This window comes from Pithys albifrons, chromosome 11 (genome assembly GCF_047495875.1).
Source record: "Pithys albifrons albifrons isolate INPA30051 chromosome 11, PitAlb_v1, whole genome shotgun sequence".
Taxonomy (NCBI): domain Eukaryota; kingdom Metazoa; phylum Chordata; class Aves; order Passeriformes; family Thamnophilidae; genus Pithys; species Pithys albifrons.
The window spans coordinates 12,704,558-12,726,267 of NC_092468.1; the positions used below are offsets into that span (position 1 = coordinate 12,704,558).

General features: G+C 38.4%; 1 protein-coding gene across 2 annotated transcripts in view; it reads right to left on the reverse strand.

Moving 5' to 3' along the window:
- Positions 1-21,710, reverse strand: part of PLOD2 (procollagen-lysine,2-oxoglutarate 5-dioxygenase 2) — a 49,435-nt gene that overhangs the window by 20,693 nt on the left and 7,032 nt on the right. For both annotated transcript variants that reach the window (XM_071566373.1, XM_071566372.1), the window contains exons 2-8: positions 13,577-13,668; positions 11,971-12,107; positions 6,067-6,230; positions 4,788-4,900; positions 2,825-2,888; positions 1,959-2,056; positions 91-192 (exon numbers count right to left, since the gene is read on the reverse strand). In XM_071566373.1, coding sequence (XP_071422474.1) covers positions 91-192; positions 1,959-2,056; positions 2,825-2,888; positions 4,788-4,900; positions 6,067-6,230; positions 11,971-12,107; positions 13,577-13,668 — 770 coding nt within the window. The remainder of the gene's footprint in view (positions 1-90; positions 193-1,958; positions 2,057-2,824; positions 2,889-4,787; positions 4,901-6,066; positions 6,231-11,970; positions 12,108-13,576; positions 13,669-21,710) is intronic.

Sequence of the window (21,710 nt, forward strand, 5' to 3'; positions counted from 1 at the left end):
ATTGCACAACAAGCCACTTTGCTTCAGAAATTGCTATACACCTATCAACTGTATTCAAAAGGGGGTTGTTCCAGTAAAGGGTATTCTTACCGTTACCGTTGACAGGTCTAGTAAGTCTAAATCACAGACATTGCAACCAGTTTCCCGTGTCCAAGCATTAGGGATATAGTTTCCCAAATAATTTAAGTGAATCTGGTAAATAAATGAACAATGTAGATTAATGAAACATTCAGACAAATGGTCATCTGTTCTTTTAAACAATTCAGGCTTATTTGTTCAATCTCTTGTAACTAGAGGCAACTGGCAAGAAACAAACATACAAAAATAGCTGGTAAAAACTTTTTCTTTTTATTTACAAAACAGAGATTAGACATGTATCATAAAGTCTACAAAAAGGAGTATTTGATAAAAATGACGTTGCACTTGAGGTAAAAAACAAAAGTATTAGAAGTCCGAACATGAGGATAACTTGGTATCCATTTCAAAAAGTGTCTCTAACCAATGCTATTTACTAACCTGAAAATTGGAGAGATTAAATACAAAGCATAATTATCTTGTAAATAAAAAGCTTTTAACTGTTTGGAGTTAATTCTGGGAATTCCTTTCATGCTAGTTTATTTACTATCTCATGAAAACTTTTTCCAGTCCTAGTATACTATTGTCCTCTCAACTTTATTCTAAGTTTAAAACAGAAGAATCTAACCACATTGGCAAAGTGATACATAGCAAGAGTTTCCTCTTTGTTTTTAAAGCTACCTCACTACATGCAGAGGTTTTTTTGTTTAATGTAGCATAACTCATGGATCAGTACAAGAAGTTCCATCCTAAACTTTGTGCCCACCTGTAAAATACAGAACTTTTCATTGTCAATGTGTCAGCAAAGCCAGTGACGACAGATAACTTGGGATTTGAGGCAAAAATAACTGTAGCAATATGGAAGAAATTGGTCATATATTTCACCACTAGTGAGTAATTATAAGCCAGACTGAAAAAGGCACTGTTATATTCTCTAATTACAAAAATGAAATACAAGGCAAAAACTATGGAGCAGCAATCTCTGGGATATTAATGAGTTTCAAACTTTACTTAATTATCCTGAAAGGCATTTTTCTGAAAATAAGGAACATTTATTCAGTAGAACTTAGAAAGTAGCCATGCTAAATCCTTCAGCCACCACTGTCCTCTAAATGACACACCTTTAAACTTTGTTGACATAGAACAAAAAAATGCAACTGCTCTATCACTAAGATGCAGCCATTTCTCTCAGCGGAACTGTGCAAGGTTCTCTGGACCACTGAATCCTTACACATGAACAGAATCTGTCACAACAGCTATTTCACAGGGCAGACATGAACTGAAAGCTCATGAGCCATGGGCACATTGTAGGAGTGATCAATGACACTGAAGACAAAAAGAAAATCCAGCTACATGTGTGTACATATACACACATACTTACACATAGATACAGATTTTATTTTTGTCTATACACAATATATTTTTTACTACATCTGTATACACATACCCAGGTCTACCATAGGAACAGATGTATTATTGTTTTGTATCCCAGCCCGTCACTTGGTTATATCATCCTCTCCCTGAAAACCTATTTTTCTGATTACAATTTAATAACCAGATAGCCATTCATCACTAGCTTCAAGAACTGCTTTTTCTTAGTGACTGAATTAACATAAGCTTACTTGCTCCTAATATTCCATGCTACAATGAATTTGGGAGCAGAACTAGTTGTTTCAGCAGCAGTATCAAGTCACAGTGACAGCAGAGTAACATGATTGAGAGAGCTATTACAATGGGGTTTTTATCCTTGCAATTCCTAATAACATAAAATGGAAATGTGCAGTTGTGGTGTACTATGTTTCAGACTCTTCTACCACTTTTTTTTTTTTTGCTTCTATTAAAATTTTGGTTTTGCAAGAAAAGAAAAACAAACTGCCACTCACTTTAGTTGGACCATTTCCATGAATGGTGACTGGTAGTGTGTCATACAATGAATTCCTTGCTCTTACTTTTCCTTCTTCAAATTTCAAAAGGACTTCATCTGCAAGTCAAAGTTGTACAGTAATAAGATCATAAATAAAAGATAAAATTTCAGAGTTCTTTAGGTCCTTGCTGATACAATATACATTGCTGTTGCTATCATTGTCAGTGTTATTTGGAAGCTTTCGTTAATTTTATTTAACTAGATTTTGAATTGCAAGCTCTTTATGCTACAGAAAGTGACATAAAACTTCAGAATTTGTTATCAGCAGCCTTTAGTATTGAAATAAAATCTGCTTTAGAAATAATTCTAATTAAATGCAAATGCTAGAGAAATCATAGTTATTTCAGATATGATCTGACTATAAAAAATTGTTCCATAATTGAAGGTTAAATGTAAGAAAGGAAGTTTGCACAGATGCATTTTTCCATTTAAATTAATGACAGTTAAATAAAGGAAATTCTACATTATTCTGTATTGTATTTCATTATGTATACCCATTTGCTTGAGAACATCAAAAATGCAATTTTAATTACCAATCTGACCCCTGTAACTAAGTTTGTGAAAGGCAGACGGAAAAATTATTCACAACTCTGCATTTACTGCTAACTTATTAAAAATTATTTTTATTTTAAATCAAATATTTTATCAATGGGAAAAATCAATTATTATTCAACCCAAAAGAGCTGTAACTAATCTTTAATCAGGTCTACCCATCCAAGTATTTCTTCAAAACAAGCATATGTTTAGGGAACTACATTCATGGTTAAGCAAAGAAAGTGTTAATAACAGTTAATAAAACACACAATGTGTAAATCATACACTTACCAACGGCTCCATTTAGGGTCTGGAAAATTGTACATTTGTGGTCCAAAGTAATGTTACTGTGTTCCTGAAATAAAAGTACCAAAGATGTTGAGGCATTCTAAAAGCCAATATTTTACAGTAATGTTGCAATCATACCAGAGTGGCAGCAAGTAATCAGGGAAAACACTACGTGTTCAGCTCTTGAGTGTAATTCTTCATTTTATATTGTTAAATTTTTCTGTATTCCAGAGTTGTGCAGCTGTAAAAAAATCAGCTTTACAGATGCAGAAACTTTAAATATGAAGGATAAAGGTCATAACTCTCCAAAGAAATTGCAGTTTTGCAGTATATGCCAAAGAAAATTGTGTCCTACGAAAATTAGCAAATCTTGGCCAAGACTTTATCATGACAGAATAGAAAACACTAGTGGTTTTAAAACACATTCCTAATGTTATATTATTAATCCTACCTAGATTCTTACTTTGAGTACCATGTTTTGTCATTTTAAAAACATTGATCAAAGAAGATAACTAAATCACACTTAAAAACCCTAACACAAATAGCATACTTTGTTTTGGTTTTCTAAAATTTTCTTACAAAATCTACAGCAGTGGGTATTATACAAAGCAGCAGTGGTAATGTATAATAAGCACCATGGAGATGTTTTGAATCACTGTGCAGTAGTGCCCTGCACAGAGATACACACTTTTGTGCAGAAGACAATCTGTTTAGACAATGAATTATATTCCTTCTGCCTTTGGTGCAGAGTCAGCTTTAATGTCTCTACACCCTGTCTTTTGAATTGTGTACCTGGCATCCAACTTCACTTTCATGAAATCAGTTCAAACATTAAAAGCTGGAAGGAACATCCTATGTGGAGCAGCTGAGGACTTTGGGTTTGTCTCGTTAGGAGGAAGTGGCTGAGGGGCCACCTCACTGCTCTCTATGGCTTCCTGAGGAGGGGAAATGGAGAGAGACATGCTGAGCTGTTGAGAATGGTTCAAAGCTGCACCAGAGGAGTTTCAGACTGGACATTAGAAAGCCTTTCATTATGAAGAGGGTTGTCAAACTCTGGATCAGGCTCCCAGCAGAGGTTGTCAATGCCTCCAGTCTGTCAAGTGCTTGAGCAGCATTTGCACAATGCCCTTAAACAACATGCTTTAGCTTTTGGTCAGTCCCATACTGGTCAGCCAGTTGGGCTAGATGATCACTGTAGGTCCCTGCCAACAGAAATATTCTATTCTATTTCTGAACCTGTATCCAAACAGACATGATTTTCCATTAAGTTATGCCAGAAATAACATGTATATATTTCAAAACCTTTGCATCTGCCTTAAGCACACAAATTATCAAAATAATTCTCAAAATTCTGCTTTATCAACTTTTACAACTCTTCTTGCATCATTACATTGTTAACTTGCCTTAGCCCTCTTTTTCCAGCATCAGGGACATGCTTCTGACATCTATCATGCTTTAATGCTCCTACTCAGCAGAGAACTTTGTTAAGCTAGGGCACAAAGAGGTCTTCACCAAAAATTTACGATGCAGCTTTATTGAACATATTTGCACAAAAAGCTGAAGGCAGGATCTGAAATGGCAGCAAGCCAAAATATAAAACACTGGATCAGCAAGTAGTTCAGTGACACCCTGGAAAAATGCCACATTCTCTGACTATCAAACTGCCAAGTACATGGGACCCTCATGAGATGAATGTGTCTGATCATATACCTCAGAGCTATTATTTCTAACAATGAAGCACAACCTGCCTGGATCTGAAGACAGCCTGAAAGAATATATCAAGTCATGACCCTTTGGAAGCCTGTTCATCATTACTGCAGTAGGAACCTCAGGAGAACAAACACAACTTTCAATATGGCACTCTAGAATAAAGAGACAGCATTCCTTTTCTTTTTCTCTCCTGGTGTTTTATGAGGAGTAGAATGTTACTTCAAGCAGAAAGAAATGAGAAAGCCTCACTACCTACCCTTGCCAATGGGTCGACATAGATTTTGGTGTAAAACAGTTGGTCATCATCATTATCCTGCAGATTCCATTGCTGCACAATACGATTTATATATGGAGCATAACCAATAAATCCTGCAATGTCACACACAAAGGTTATTTCCATAAAAAGCACTACCCTGCCAATGCTGTTCACCAGTCAGGGACTTCATTCTGACTGGTGCCAGCAAAGGAAAAGTATGAAACTCATACAACTTGGCTCAGAATTCAGTTCTGTTACAGTGTTATGTAACAATTCTGTTTGAAAGAGTTCATAATTAATGGTTATTTTTATAGTAATGGTATTTTAAGGGAAAAAATAAAACAGATCTGTTTAGGATGGCCCTCAGAACACCAAAGCATGAGATTAACTACCACTTTTCCCAAGAAGGAAAAATGGTAAAAAAAGTGGAAAAACTTTGATTTTCATCAATCAATTCTTACTGGCAGATGCCTGAATATAATACTGCCAAAAATACAACTCAAAACCAATATACATTATTTTTCAGACAAAATAGATAAAAAAATAAAAAAATAAATAGGACAGATGGAGGAGGTAAAGGAGCAGGGAAAGAAACAGGGACACTCCCAGATTTGCACACTGCACAACACCACATACCTAGAAGTGACATAATGTGCTCTGAGTCACGGAGTATCAGTGCACACATTAATCAATGGCAAAATTATTACCAAATCTGGCAATAAAAGGAGGATTCCAGATTTAACCTGCCATTGAGATTAATAGGAGTAACAGCAACTTCTTTTGGAATGAACTATGTAAGTCATGCTGACAGGCTGGGCAGAGCTACCAGCACATCTACCCTGGATGCAGAGATCCACAAGAGCAAGGCAGCCAAGTCAGGAAATTCTGTGACCCAGCTAAATTGTACCTATAAATTACATGTGCTGATTTGATTGGGCTTGTAACACTCCATTGTTTCTGAAGCAATTGGGTCATCCCTGCACAGCATTGCATTGCAATGCAAAGTTCCTTGCTATGCTGTTACTTTATTTATCTGCTATTTAGAAATTATTACCAAACAAACTCTATGCAAATGAGAATGAAAACTATGCTTGAGCACAGAAGAGCAGCTATTCAAGTCGGGAGGAGAGAGGAAGAAGAGGACAGCAAATCCCAGTCCTCAACTTTATACTTGGGGAATTCAGGAACAGTTCCACATACAAATACATAAAACAGATAACAGAAGTCAGTCATGTTTAAGTTCAAGAGTTTAATGTGTTCACAAGAGGATCACACTTGCCTCCTGAGTTCAGGAATCGTTTTCCACTCCGGACAACAGGATACTTGTCAGCTAGCCTTTTATCTGGCCAAACTAGTCCATCTGCTGCAAATACCACCTTATGATTAGTTTCCTTAAATTTCTTTAGCAGTTCTTCAGGGCCCCCTGCAAAGATAACATCATAGCTGGAAAGTAAAGAAAATACAACCATCAGATTAGTTTAATTTTAATGCTTTTGTGTTCAAAACAAAAAAATCATTGGACCTTTGAATTTCAAAAAATCAAACAGCCCTTTTATTCTGAAAAATTACTCAATTAAATTATGTTTTACAACCATGTAAAAATTCTATACCGTTCTAGGAGTAAAATTTCAATCAGCATTATTTATCCAGTACAGTTACCTCTCTGCTTTTTAAACTTCCACATTTTGAACATCCTTTTTTTCTTCATGTTTCGTCTACCTGAAAATGATTTTCCTATTTCAAATATTTTGAGTAAAAAAAAAATTTTCCTTTTAGAAAACTGTTTATATTTAAGAACAGCAAATAAAAAAATCAAAACAGATGAAAGAACAAGACTGAAAGATTATTTAGCCCCTGTCACCAGAAAGCTCTAAGTGATCTTGTTCCAAAACACAATTGCACTGACTCTTCAGAAAAGTACTATCAAGAACATACTTAGATCTCAATAAACTCTAGTTGCACATAAACTGTGTTGCATCCTGACAATACACAGATTTCACCCTCAACCTCTTTAATGTGCCAAAGACCTTAAAACACCCTATAGGTCACATCTATTAATGAAAAGCTTCACCTGCCTGTGTGTGTTGATCAGATTTGAGTCTCAGTTCTTGCTGAGCACAAAGACCTAAAGGTGGAGGGCTCACCTTCAGCAGTTACCCACAGCCAAAAGTCAACACTACCCCAAAACAGAAAGAAATCTGCATGGGTTTGACAAAGGTCATGTAAGAATGTGGTATCGCAAGCTTAGTGGTTTCTTGTTGTTGAACCATATCTGAATCAGTGGCATGGAGAGGAGGGGCAGAGCACAGCCAACCAAGCCAAATAGACAAAACCACACAGAGAAACCAAACCATAACCTCAAAACACATACAAATTATTAAAACATTCACAGTATAAGGGAAGTTTTTTTGTACTTGAGATCCACACATAAAAGCATCATTCATAGAATGGTTTGGGTTGGAAGGGACCTTAAAGATCATCTATTTTCAATCCCCCCACCACAGGCAGGGATGCCACTAGACCAGTGTGCTCAAAGACCCATCCAGCCTGTCCTGGAACTCTGCCAGAGATGGAGCATCCACAATTTCTTTGGGTAACTTGTGCCAGTGCCTCCCACTTCGAGGTTCACTTTATATGGCATGAAGAATGACACAGGAAAATTAGAATCATGTCAGAGATTAGTCTATGGCTGAAGCAGCACAATATTTTAATGTAATGGCAGCATCTCAGTCTCACAGTTTCCTCATCTGAATACAGGTATATTCTTATTCCACACATGTACCATAGTGATTGAAAATCATCAGCCTTGATAATGGGCAAAGGAATGGTACAGTGCCAAAAATCAAGGTCTAACCTTTACCAAGGCTTTTTTTCTTGCAAAGCCTTTTAGCTGCAATAGCTTTTACCTTGCAGTGCACAGAACTTTCTGCATTGAAATGCATTACTCAGTAATAATATCAACAGATCAAGCCTTACTAACATGGTACTTACTCCTTTATTACAGTTATGAAATTATTCAAGATATCTTTTCTTCAAAGAGGATTTCATGAAATTGGCATAAGAGAAGGAACAACTGCTGGTTTTTCACCACAAAGCAAAATATGAACCCTAGAGAGGAAGTGTGTTATGTAGTCTATATAAGTAAGTGGGTTTCTGAAAACTCTCACTTATATTTTTCTGTAACTGGCAGAAGAATGCAGGAAAGAAATATTGTATGCTTTGGAGTTTCTCCAGTTTTGCAAAAAATGTCTGTTTCTGCCCAAATATACAGGAATACACTTCACTCCCTTTACCATTCAATTTCTGTAGCCTGATTGAATGCCAGAGTGAGCCTGTAGAACATGCAAGAAACAGGAGACAAGTTGAAAGCAGACAAAAAGAGATTTGTCTGTGGCTTCAACTTAATAGCTTATGGCAGGCTGTGCTTCTCCTCTTTGATCAGGTTAGTGCTGCTGCTGCTATGACGTACAGCTGCAGGAAGGAACCAAACAGCCCTGGAACATTGCTTCCACGGACTGTCATTCTATAAAAGAAAGCCAAAGTTGAGCAACATGCTGGGCCAGCCACAGGCTCTGTTTGTGAAAGGGATAGACTGCTTAATACAGCACAGTTTATAATCCAAAGCACAGTACTGAGCTGCTAAACTGCAATGGATATTATGCAAGAGTATTAATCCAACATGAACCTACATTTTCTATTAATGTTCAAGGCCATGTGTTTTATCAAGAGGTGAGTTACTGCCACCACACCTGTTCCTGGGCAGGACCTCCACCAGCCTTCCACCTCTTGCGGCCAGTATCTCCATCTGCTGATTTACGAGGCTCCCACTTTTCTCCCCCAGCAATAGGGAAACTTCTGGAGTCAACAGAAAACCTATAAACGTATTGTTTGTCTTGTTTACCTGCGATGTCAGATTGCATTCGGCCTATCCAGCACTCAACTGCTACTCTAAGGGAGAATATGCCTCAGGTCTGCATCACTAAGACCATCATAAAATAGGTCCCAGGACCATCCTTGACAGTTTATACTGTTATTAAGGGTGATGCACATCACTTACTCTAAACAGGACTTCAAAATTTGACAGGCAAGACAGAATATGGATACATCCAGGAAAAAGCAGACTTCCTTGGAAAGCAGGAAAAGCAAAGATATTCTTTTATTCACTCTTCATAAATCCTTCCAATTAAGTTGAAAGGAAGACACCAAAAAAAAAAACCCAGAAAAAAAGCCTAGAAAGTTTCCACAACCCAATCCCATTTCCTGAAGCTCCCAGATGGCAGTTGCTTGCCTGGAATCCACTCATCCCTCCTCCTCTTTTGCAGCAGCAAAGCATCCTGGCTATGCACCCAGCAATATGGGAAACAGCAACAGTGATTCAGGTCCCCTAAGACTGACCAGGCAATTTTTGCATTCACAACTTTCAGAATGAGAACCTGTTACTATTGGAGCTGCTGGTTAAGAGCTCAAAATACAAGTCAGAGAGGGCCTACTAGTGACTAGCAATTCAGGTCCTGTATCTCATCTTGGCTGCACTGTGCAGCCACACAACTATTCTGTCATTTATACTGTATCCCCAACAGGATCACAACTTAAACATTTTGTGACACGTAGAAAATACAATTATCCCTAGGTTTCTGACAAGTCTTAAAAAAAAAATCAACCAAACAAAAAAAAAAAAAAAACACACCAAAACAAACAACAAACTGAGATGCTTCAAAACTCTTTCATGAAACAAAGAGATGGCTGTGGGAGTTCTGGATGAACAGTCACCGCATCATCCAGTTTATCCAGTCTATACTGTCCATTAGCCAGTTCAATCTGAAATGGTCCAAAATAAACCAGTAGTTAGCTTGAGCAAAAAGAAGCCTCATTTAAATAGTGTTCCAGGCATTTTGCTATCTACACCTAGACATGAGCTATCCACAGAAGAAACTCAAACTATTTTCAGAATTTTGAGTCATTTAAAAAACTGCTAAAAAACCAACCAAACAAAACAAACCCACAAAAATTAAGAAAAGTTTAAGTAAACAGTTCCCTAGAAATTATTTGCCTAGTTACAGTAAGCAAACCAGACATTTCCTTTCCCCACCCCCAAGATTAATATTCCAAATGCTTCACAATGAATATAATAGGAAACACTTGAAGAAGAAAGGAAGTTCATGACATTTGTCTTTTCCAAACTTACTGCTACACTGATCAACTTTCAAAAGGCAAACCAGGCTTTCTGGAAATGAAAAAGCTCATTAAAATTAAAATACAATGCTAGAAGCAGAAAACTATGTTTTATTCCTATGTGGAATCAGTTCCATCAGCTTTAAATAAATACATACTTAGGATTACAGACCTCAAGAACTTGGGAGACCTTAAATCCTGTAATTTTTCATGGCAAAAAAGATTATGGCCTCTGCACTTTGACACACATGGTTCTCTGTACTCTCTCATTCATGCCAGCAGACAGTCAGCCCCTCAAGAGAATAAATTATGATGGAGAAGAATTTGAGCTATATTCTGATAGCAATCTGATAAATTTGTATATTTTACCATATAGGATGAAAAGAGTGATGAATCAGGATAAGAAATTCAATATCGGTTGAAAACACTGGGGAAATGTTTGATTCACCTGAGCTTTAGTAAAGAAAAAAATCTTTCACATCAATATTTAAAAGTTTCAGTTATTATATGATTAGTAGGACAATGCTATGAACAAACATGTAATATATTTACTTTTAGAAAGATCCTTTTTCCACGTAGCAAATGCAAAATTGATCAGAAGAAAAATGATTCAAAAAACCTGAATACCTACCTCCAAAGTATGTTACTTTTACAGCCAAGTAAGCATACAAAAAAAAAATTTAGCATAATAAACTTCCCTTATAATGCTTACTTATAAATTGTTGAAGATGATTTATATTTTTGGCTTTCTTGGTCTATCTTCAACTCATCACAAGAGGTAAAATTAGAACAGAAAACTGAGTAATATCTTTGAACTTGCTAACAGCTAACAGGCTACTCTAACCTTCCGGAAGTGTTAACTTCAGCAAAACAACAAATTAACTTTCCATAAAATGTCATTGTCCAGTCACTTTCTGTCTTGTGATGATGTGTGCTGTACAAATCCTGCCAAAACTGTGCCTTGAAAAAGCGTCCCTAAAATTCTTCTGCTGTCAAATTTTAATAAATAAATAAATAGAACAGGTTAAAAGCTGAAAGACAATTCTGGAACAGACATTCCAACATGACTTGCGAACAGCAGTGTGAATCCAGGCATGCACCTCTCCAAGCCTGCACTCAGCAACCTCTCCAAGGCTGCCTGTCCACAAGTGGAGCTTCTTGTCCCTGATACAAAACTTGGTCCTGTGCCTTCCTTGCGGAGATGATTTTAGAGCTATGACCCTGCTCTGGTTAACTTTAGTGTGGAAGGGCTCCTGTAAGTTGGATTCTTAGCCACTCTGATCATGCTGTTGTCACAGGAGTAAAATAAGAAGAGAAGGAGGAGAAATAAAAGCAGAGGAAAGCAATGGAAAAAGTGTGATTTGACCATGTTTGAGCTCTGTATTTTCTGTGACAGGGAGAAATCTATCTGGCCTCCAGGGAGGACATTCAGGCATAGCTGTGCCATGAGCTGTAATCTGGCACGTCCAGACAGCCGCACTGTCTCTCCATCCTCCCTTCACACAGACAGCACAGGCACCAGGGGTACATCTGGCACCAAGTCTCTTGTCTCAGTTCTCTAACATGTAAATGCTTTCCTCAGAAGCCCATTTTCCAGCTTCCAGCTTATCACTGTAACTTCATGGAACAAGATTACGCCTCTGGTCCCTACTGGCCACTTTATTTCTGGAGCTGCTTTTGCTCCCCCTCCCATCCACACTCCCAGCCTGCAGCCACTTCCTGCTCTCACCACAGCTGAACAAGGAGAGAACAAACACTTGCCTAAAAGCCTGTCAGCTCCCAATAACATTTTTTTACCCCCTTGAGGCAGCAGAACTATGAACAACTCTTACATCTGTAAATCTGTTAAAAAAGTAATGATTGCTCCAAAAGCAATCTACTATTTTTATGAATGAAGAAAAATGGAAGCAAACTCTCTCAAAACAGCACAGCAAAGCAGCATGCAAATTCCAGCACATCACACTTCTGAACGTCTACCTAGGCTGAAATAAAAAAAGTCAGGTTTGCTCACCATTCAACAAATAACACAACCAAGTCCTCTTGATCAGCATAGCTTTCCATGCCTTCTTTCAGCAGTCGAACTTTCTGCCCTCCACCAATAGAGTTAGGCAGCTCACCACCTTTCCACTCTTCACCTTTTCCAAGGACCTGGAATAGGAAAAAAAAAAGGTACTTTTTGCTAGTACCCAAAGTCATGAGGCTTTTTTAAAGCAGATCCTTATTGAAAACAGATGTCAAAGCAGAAGCAACACACTAAAGCATAGCAAACCAGCATTTCCAGCATCATAAGTTTTCCATGTCTGAAGCAGCATTCAGCACAATGACATCACTGCAAAAACATGAGAGAAACATTTCTTAACCAAATAAGAATCGAACAATTTCCTGCTACTGCCATTTATTGCAATGTGGCTCCTTCAGAAATTAAAAAGAAAAAAGCAAAAAGCCAAGAACTGTACCAAAATTTCTATTAAGAAGAACATTCTGAATGAGACCTTTAAAATTCAATATAACCACATTAGGAATAAGAAGCTCAAGAGACTTTGGTGGATTAGGATATAACTAATTGAAATTGCAAGCTCCACTCCTTTTGTGGAAAAAGGGAAGAACAGGTTCCCCAATATACAGCTCACTTCTAAAAATCAGCTAAACAAAAGACCCTTTCCTAGCCAAGCACTATAACAGATTACATGTCAAAAAAACCAAAAATATAAACTCTCTATGGGTTTTGAACATAATGTTTTTGGAAAGTATAAAGCCTGGAAGAACTACATTGCATGATGTTTTGGACAAATCTGCAAAGCTAACAGATGTATCCAGAGCTCAGGCTTCCCAGATGCTTTAGTTCAGCTTCATCATATTCAGAAAGGTTCTCTCAGTCCTCCAGATTAAGTGGTAGAAGTCAGATTTCAGAAGCCTGAATAATTTCTTATTTATAGTGCAGGCACTGTGGTAAGTAAGCTGAAAAATTTCTTAACACGATCTAAATTCCTGGATTTTCTCTTGGCAGAACCAATTTGTGAGGAAAGTTTATGAGGTTATTGCCCTCCCTCTTCCCAAGGTCACGCAGAGGTCAGTCTAAGAACATGACATATGGAGGCTTGGAGCAAGGCAGAAAAGGCTGGCAAGAATTACAGAAATGCATGGTCTTCTCAGAGAATTACAGGTTCACACAGTGAAATTTTCAGTTGTGACCATCCCTCCTTCCTCACAGCAGTGACCCACCCTTGCTTAAGGAGAGAGATCCAAAGCCCTCTGAGTGCAGTACAGCTTCCAGAAGCATTCATGCAAACAAAATCAGGCACACTGAAAAACAAGGCTATATGATAAACCATGACAGAACCTCTGAGTGACTGAGGATGCTGACCACAAGAGCTACAAATCTGTAAAGCAGCTACTAAGGTACTGGACGTTCCTCCCTCCCATCATGGTTCAGAGAGGGACCAGCTCATGAGCAACAGGGATAGCAGCAAGTGGCCTTCCTCCCCCAAGCTCTGAAATTGTTTTACTTTGTCCCACCACACAAAGAAGCTGGGGCAAGGTCAGTTACTCTTCTACTTTTTACTGGTTCTCTTTTACAGCATGTACAGTAGGACTATTTGGTATGAAACATGTAATACCTCCACTGTGTAGTTGAAGTGCTTTGCAGTTCGCATGAAACGGTGAAAGCCATCAGTTTCTTTAGTTGCTACAGTAAAGACTAGTAGCTTATCTGAGGGAGGAAAAGAAGGAATATGTATTAATATGTTTTCAGGGCACAGTTTATAACAAAAAATGCACTGAACAGTATCAGATCAAACGGCTTTATGACTTTCCTGTATCTCATTCAAAGAGAGAAGGCAAATATACTATCACATGATAGGCTTGAGACATCACCAAACAAGAACTGAACAAGGGTGCTATATTTAAAATTATTCCCAAGGAGAGGAAGCAAATAAATCTCTCTACTCTGCAAACAGCTAGTTCAAGACAAAAACAAAGCTAGTAGGACACTACTGGACAGGAAGGAATCTTCAAAACAAAAAACTAGTTTTCAGTCTGAGCTAATCCTATGACTCTTATCACAGGACTGAATGGTCCCAGAAAAATTCACTCAGCCACAGTAACAGCCCTGAAAGCCAGTGGTTCATACTCTTCATAAAAACCAGACAAAAAACCCAGCCATGGAAATCAGTCCCCCAGTAGAATCCATTTAGTGCTTTTAAGTACTTGGGCAGAGACAAAAGGGCAAGGGGTTTGCTTGGTTAGTTTTTTATTCAGAGCCTATGTACATTATAACAGTACTAATTTTTCCTTCTTACTGGATGCAGAAAAAATGACCATGCAACCAATTTCCTCTTCACATTCCAGAGCTTTTAACACAGTTTGAATAGGGTCACAAAATCCCACTAAACATCTTCCCAGTTAAACTATTGAACAACATTTAAAACCCTATGAAAAATGCTGCAAAATCAGACTACGTAATTCAAAGCTATGAGGACAGTATCCCTATATAAAATCAAACATTTGATCAGACCAGCTGGGATGCCAGAGTACACTGCAGTTCCCAAATTCAGTCCAAGTTCAAGTAACAGCCGCTCTCTAAGCAGAGCCTACAAGATAAATCCTTACAAGAAAATAAAATTAATCATCTATAATGAGCATTCCAGACACAGTGACTGTTGCTGCTTCACTTTCCCCAAAAACATCCTCTGGATTTATCTTCACCAGTCCAGTAACATGTGCTAGAAATAGCTGCCGTGGAAAACATTTCTATTAATCCTTCAGCCTTGCCCACCACAAAAGGCTGAGCAGCCCTCACACCCCCAAGACATCCTGAGTGTATTCAAATCATTTACTATTTGCCATTTTGTTCTACAAGACACCAGCAAAATTAACACACAAGATGATGATTCACTTCCCACTTTGTAGAAGAAATGCACCTTGCAAGTTACTCATGTGATGCTTTGCAGCCAAGTACCAGGGTACCTCAAGTGTACCTCTGCTCAGCCAAGCAAAAACACCTGCCGGAGCACATAGTCTGTACAGAAACGTGAAACCCCTTGCTCTAATGAAATTCAAGTCTGTCTGAAATAGCCACAGCAGTCAAACAATGTAGATTAGTCTCAGGAGCCCCCAGTACTGTTTCCACTGAAATAAAGCTTAGATTCAGTCCTATTCAACAGGTCACTTCCAAAACCACTCTTAACCAGGCACACTTGGCTAGTCCATTCTCAACAGCAGCTGTAATGTTATATGTAAGGAAAGGCAGGGATAACACAAGCACATATGGTGCTTTCTCTGGTTTTTCTACTGGTCTCTAAGGGTTTTCCTGACTTAGGCGGTATGTTTGTGCATTCCAAAACACTCGATCTGATTTGAGATCTTGCTCTTTCCCAGTCACTCCTTGAACTGATGCAACCTTTAAGCAGTGACACCACCACATATCCAGTACCTACAGTTTTATCTGACACTGCCCAGGCTCATCATCTACAGACTACATTTCTACCTGTCTTCCCCACCATGCACAATTCTGTGGATTTCTCTTTTTTGAAGGCGGAGCGGGGGGAGCAGGGGAATGACACACAATCCTTTCTCTCAACAGTCCCAATGAGGATTTTAACTGCTGACTCTACTGAACCAGACTGACACTCCTGCAATACAGCACACAGCAAAGAAGAAACTGGAAATACTTCAAATGCTTCAATCAACTTAAACATAAAATTTTGGTAAGACAGATTTGGAAGATAAATTGCTCCATCTTTTTCCCACTTATGAGCTAGCAGACTTTCGTAGACAAGAATTGGAAGACAATACCACAAGTACATCTCAAAAGGACAGGAGAACCTCCACAGAGGATTCCAGTGCAAGGCCTTCACAGACACACTGACTCACAGAGATACAAACACAGCAATTACAGTTCAATACCGTCAAAATAATTTATTCTAAAGGTCATGCAATTTAAAGTAATTGTACAGAAGTCACCACAGAATGAATAAAGAACATGGTAGCTTAGATTATGACTAAAACAGAACTGAAGACAGAGGATAGGGTTTTCCTCTATGGAACAGAATAAATTATGACTTCTTTTTGTTCAAGCACTACACTTTCAAATTACAGGGAACTGGAAAAATCTGATCATACCAGACTGCATCATCAAGCCAAGACAATCCATTACTAAAAGTTTCCTAGGTGACCAGTCAAGCACTGACTAGAACTATGGAATTTGTTTAGAGTAAGCATATTTCACACCTACACCTTCCCGAGGAATGCTAGCAGCAAGGCTTTTCGAAAATCTGTACTTGACAACATGATGCAAATGACAAAATGTGGGCTGCATCAGTTTCCCTTCATAGTCATTAAGTCAAAAAAAGTATTAAAGTAACATACAAGTACAGTTTGACAAGCAAAAAATAATCTACTGCTCTTTATGGGATATTGTTACTCTCTCTCTTAATGGAATACACATTATTCATGTATTTCAAGATTCACTATGGAGCCTGGTATGTTATTTGACTTTTGTGGAACAGGAGGAAAGAGAATAATGTGCCAAATCATGAGGGATTTCAAGCTGAGCTAAATAAAATGAAGACAGCTGAGGAGAAAAATTACGTAGTTTATATTGACATGAAACAGCAAAAAAACCTGTATTGCACTGGCAGCCAATGAAGCAATCTAAGTAGGCTGCCTGAGTCAGGTTTGCAAACAGCCACAGAACAAAAGAAAGCTATTTTTAAAGTTATTATTCATGTTGGAAATGTTTTCTTTCCAACATACTTGCCTACATTTTTTTTAAAAATTACAGATTAAAAGGTTTAAAAGACATTATTTTCATGTCTTTGTTGCACCACTGACTTTTAGATGCATGTGGCACTTAAGTAATTTTTAAGTGCAGCAGAAGTGTAATTATAGGATTTAAAGTTCCTTTAGAATTAGAGATTCTTATAGATTACTTAGGTTTTGTACTTTTGTTGGAATTTTTTTTTGTTTGGGTTTATTTTGTGGTGGTTTGTTTGGGTTTTTAAAGAAAGCTGTGTCTGACCAAAGAGCAGAGAAAGATGCTTTTATTCTATATATAGGATGTATAGAGAGACAACACGAAGTGCATTAAATGATAGTTACCTTGGCACATTATAGAGGATATTATTAACCAACAAGGAAAGCAGAACCATTCTCCTCTAGCTAATGAAAAACATTAATTCCTATAGGCTGATGTGACAGCATTTAGATGTGACAACGTGCACTGTTTCAGTGGCATGCTTCTGACCGCAAAATACTTCTGCTAATTTCTTTTTAACCTTTTAACTTCATTCACTGTAAAAAAATCTGTTCCTTGCTCACTACATTTAGATCCAGCAATCTCTCAGAACACTTCTATTTGTGTTTAGCAACTGGAATCCAAAGTGACTTTCAAGACCTCACAGGAGTGTCAATGTGCAAATACAACACTTCCAGGAGAGTAAGTTTATTCAAGTGCTGTTTCCACTTCAGGATGTCCTTAGCTACACCTGTTTCAGCTGCAGCCACCCACAGTGTCCCTGCTGTGCAGAGCAGGTTTGGTCTCATGAGGAGTCCTGTCAGTGCAGAAGGTTCAAGGCTGCACCAGAGCCCTTCTGCACTGAGAGCCTGAGTGACCAGCTCAGCATCCCCAGCAGCACTGCTGTACCATCTCCAGGGCTCCAGTTGTGCATTGAATACCTGGTGTACCAGTGGAAAGATGTTTCAATTCCACAGACCCTAAGCCACCACTGTGACCCAATACTCCAAAGCGAGAGCACAAAAAAACCTAAGGAATTCTAGCTGCAGCTAGTCATTGTTCCTGCTTCATCATCCACTATGTACAAGCCCCACTGTCCATTGAGGGCACCCTAAGGAGCTCTGCTCTGCGATCTTACACAGAGGCTTGAGCTCTACAGTTTAAGTCTGACTATTCCCTACACACAATGGGATCAATACATGCTCTCAGTAATATCCTCCAATAGTAACAGCATCCTCAAAGTGCAAACATATATGAAAACAAGAACACAGCAGGTGGTCACATTCCTCCCCACTCACATTCCTTCCCACCGGGATGCCACAGAGGGTAAAGGCTGCCTGGCAGGGCTGGGCTCCCCTGGCACACAGCCTGCCCGAGGCATCTTGGCAGTCACTCGAGGGGATTACCAAGGCTGGCACTTATTTCCACAAGTCAAGTCAGTTTGTGTAAAAAGGAAATGCAAACCCTATACTGAAGTTCAACAGGAAGGCATGAAAAAAAATCTCACAGAGCTCTGTGCCAGGTATGAGGGTGCTTAAGTTACTAGAATGCAATTTTTTTCAGGCAGATTTCCAATAGTTACACCCACAAAACAGCTGTTCTATTTTGAAAACAAGCCTGAGAGAGCATGGGTTTGGCCAAGGAAAGTATATCCAGTGACAAACAGAATTCATTTTTATAGGCAAATTTGGAAACCCTTTAGCACTCAAGTTGTACAAGACAACACTGCATATAGAGCACATGCAGCACACTAGGAAATCCAGTGAAGGTTTATCAAAACATCTCACTCTTCTACTCATTTTTTTTGTGCTGCCATCTTCAGGGACCTGACTGCATCATAAATATTTATTTTCAGAAATAAGAACAATAAACAGAGCCTTTGTCTTCAGTGAATTGCCTGGCAAGGTCTCAGTCAGGAATTGCCAGGGCAGGACTGTTTTATGTAGCAGTGACCCTGCTCCTTGTACCCTGGCAAAGAAGCATGAAAGGAATGGCAGTCATTCCTCACACACCCACATGGTTCTTATTTATCTTGAATGAACACTGACAGAGATTACTACATAATTTCTACCAGGGGTTGCAGACGCTACTATAGTAGTTTCAGAGCAGCCAGAACTAAGGATATTGCTCACAGGAAGCTGACATTTAGTCCTTGGATTCAAGTACCAGGGACTTCACTGGAAGAGAAGCAAGCTGGAAGATCAAAGGACATCTGTTCATGGTACCATATTATGACATTAAAATCTATCTGTGTCTTTAAAACTAGTGGCTTATAATGGTAAACAAATGATGTTTTGTACTTGTATTACATTTTTATCCATGTTCTAGTGTCTACATAAAACAATCTACTTTCCTATATGTTACACCCCAAGCGAAGCTGCTCAACAGACTAATGGCTGTGTATGAATCTTCCCAATAAACATGCAAAGTTATGTAAAATTGAAAAATAAATCACAAAAAATTTCCAGCAAGCTAATAAGGAAATTGTCAGAGATCACAGAAAAAGCTTGGAAACCAGGGGCATATTAGGAATACCTCCATGGATTTGAAGGAAAAAAAACAAGCACACACTGGCAAACAAACGTCAAGTAGTACTATAGCATGGGGGGGAGCAGGTGCCTGGAAAAGAAGATGTATGAGAGAGATACCTGGAAAATGCACATGAATGTGTCCAAGTCCATTGATTAAGCTATGTCATTGTGCTTACTATGTCTCTTGCATCTCTGGAGATGCAAACAAAACAAAACAAGGAAAAAACCCAACTTCAAGCAACCCACATGCCAGATTTAGCTTGCCTTTACACACCGTAAGAGCATAATTCCCTGACATTGGAGAAATGCACTAAAGCTCAACACAACTGAAAATGTTTTCAGTCTGGATTCCTCTTGTCACATTTCAAAAATCACAAAATTCTTCCATATGCTTTCGAGATAAGCTCAAGCTCTGCAGATGGGTAGAGAGTCATCAATGGTGACAGTGGCAACTTTTCTATATATATGGACTCAGACTGTAAGTTCCAAACCATTACGACAACTAAAATATCAAAGAGCACTTTCAAAATCCAGATCTTTTAGCACAACATGATCTTCCACTTACTACTCAGAAAGGCACTATGAGACTCCTCAAGAAGAAATATGATTTTCCCCCTGTAAATAGGATTCTTGCCTAAACTTAAGATTCTCTATCAAATAAAACCTTTGGAAATCCACATACTGTAGAAAGATGTCAAACAGCTGGAGACAGGAGAAACCCATGATATACAATGTAACCATGATTATTAGTTATACCTACAGACATATACTTGGTTAATGTAATTCAGCAGCAAACAAAGATCTTAAGTACACAATTAGAAAAACACAAGCTTTAAACACATACATCATTCAGTGTGAGCTTATGACGTACATACAGTCAAAGAAAGTAGCAAACTAACAGAAGAATTTCTAGTCAAATAAAATTTTGGCACAATGAGAGAAAAGACAGAACCATCCAACAGCTGTTTATTTTCTCCCTGGGATTCTTTGGAAAGGCAACAACATGCTCAAATAGCTAACATGGTCATCTTCTTTTCTCAGGAAATAAATGTGTATTATACCGCAGGAGGGGGAAAGTTGACTGAGGCATAAACAATACTACTTCATATTTGAAAGTCCTGAATTTTTTTCAATCTGATCTTTATATAACACAGTCAAACTTCCGCTCTGCACAGGACACTGCTGCATTCCTCCACTCAACCCATATTTTAGTGCTTCCCACAATGGCAGACTGGTTTCAAAGTCCCATTAACCACTGCCGTGATCACACTGCAAGACTTGATTCTCTGCAATTAAATAGCACAGTTGGATTGATGCTAAGAAATACCCCTGGACAGGAGACAAAATATGCTTGAACAACTCATAAAAGATGGGCAAGAGCCAATGCTTCAAATACTTCTGAAAGGCCAGATTTTGAAGAAGCAGATCTTCCTGTACAGACCTCTTCTGAAAGTTTGGTCTGTCTTCCTCTGTATCACAAGCCTGCCTTTAATCACTGCACACGTCTTACTGAAATCACACACAAGTCTTACTGAAAAATACAGAGAGCAGCAAAATCATTATTTATGTAATTTCCAAAAACTTATGAGATTCTTCTTAGGTAGCTATTAGCAGACTTGTAGAAGTCTTTATTTTGATGGTATAAAGTTATTGCAGAACTAATAACAAAACAAAAACAAACAAATCACAGAAAATAACAAAAAAAAAAAAATCCACCAAATCCAAACCCCCCAGATTTCTACCTTGAAACTACTGCAAGTAGTTTATGACCAAAACTGGCATATATGGTTATCAGAATCATTTGATGCATGGGCCAACGTGGATAATCCTTCCTTTGCTCCTCCAGGTTCTTTGCAAACCTTGCTGAAGTTACAGAGCAATAGCTATTGGTATCAAAGATGCCAACACTGTTCCTAGCCAGGGAACAGAACCAGTAAAGGCAGGAGGTCTCTAAGGAGAGAAATATAGAAAGTATCATTTCCCAGTTTCAGTTGCCTTCAAATAGCTGCTACTGTTGCAACTTCCTCAGCCACAGCACATGCTGCCTGAGACAGGGCTCTCCCACTTCTCGCATATTTAAAGGAACAAAGAAGCTTGGTTAGCAGAAACCTGTACTTACACCAAACAAGAGCTGCTCTAAATTTTCTCATAGTATAGAATCCATGTCCGATTAGCACTTGGCAACACAGCCCCTGGCCAGGACACTACATTTTTTTTCCTTTTTCTTTTCTACAAACTGAAATTCCCTTGTGCTTTAATTCACAGCATGCAAGGGTGTGAACACACATTTCCCTCTCCCACACAGACTGACTCCAACAGTAAACCTGCTGAGCAGCTGCTTACCACTGTCTATTATCGCATCATTTCTGATGTTCCATTGACACAGCATGTAAAATTGTCACATTAAAATGATCAAAAGTTGAACATGGCTTGTTCTAAAACAATTAAATAAAAACTCATGACCCACAGGCTATAACTCTATTTTTC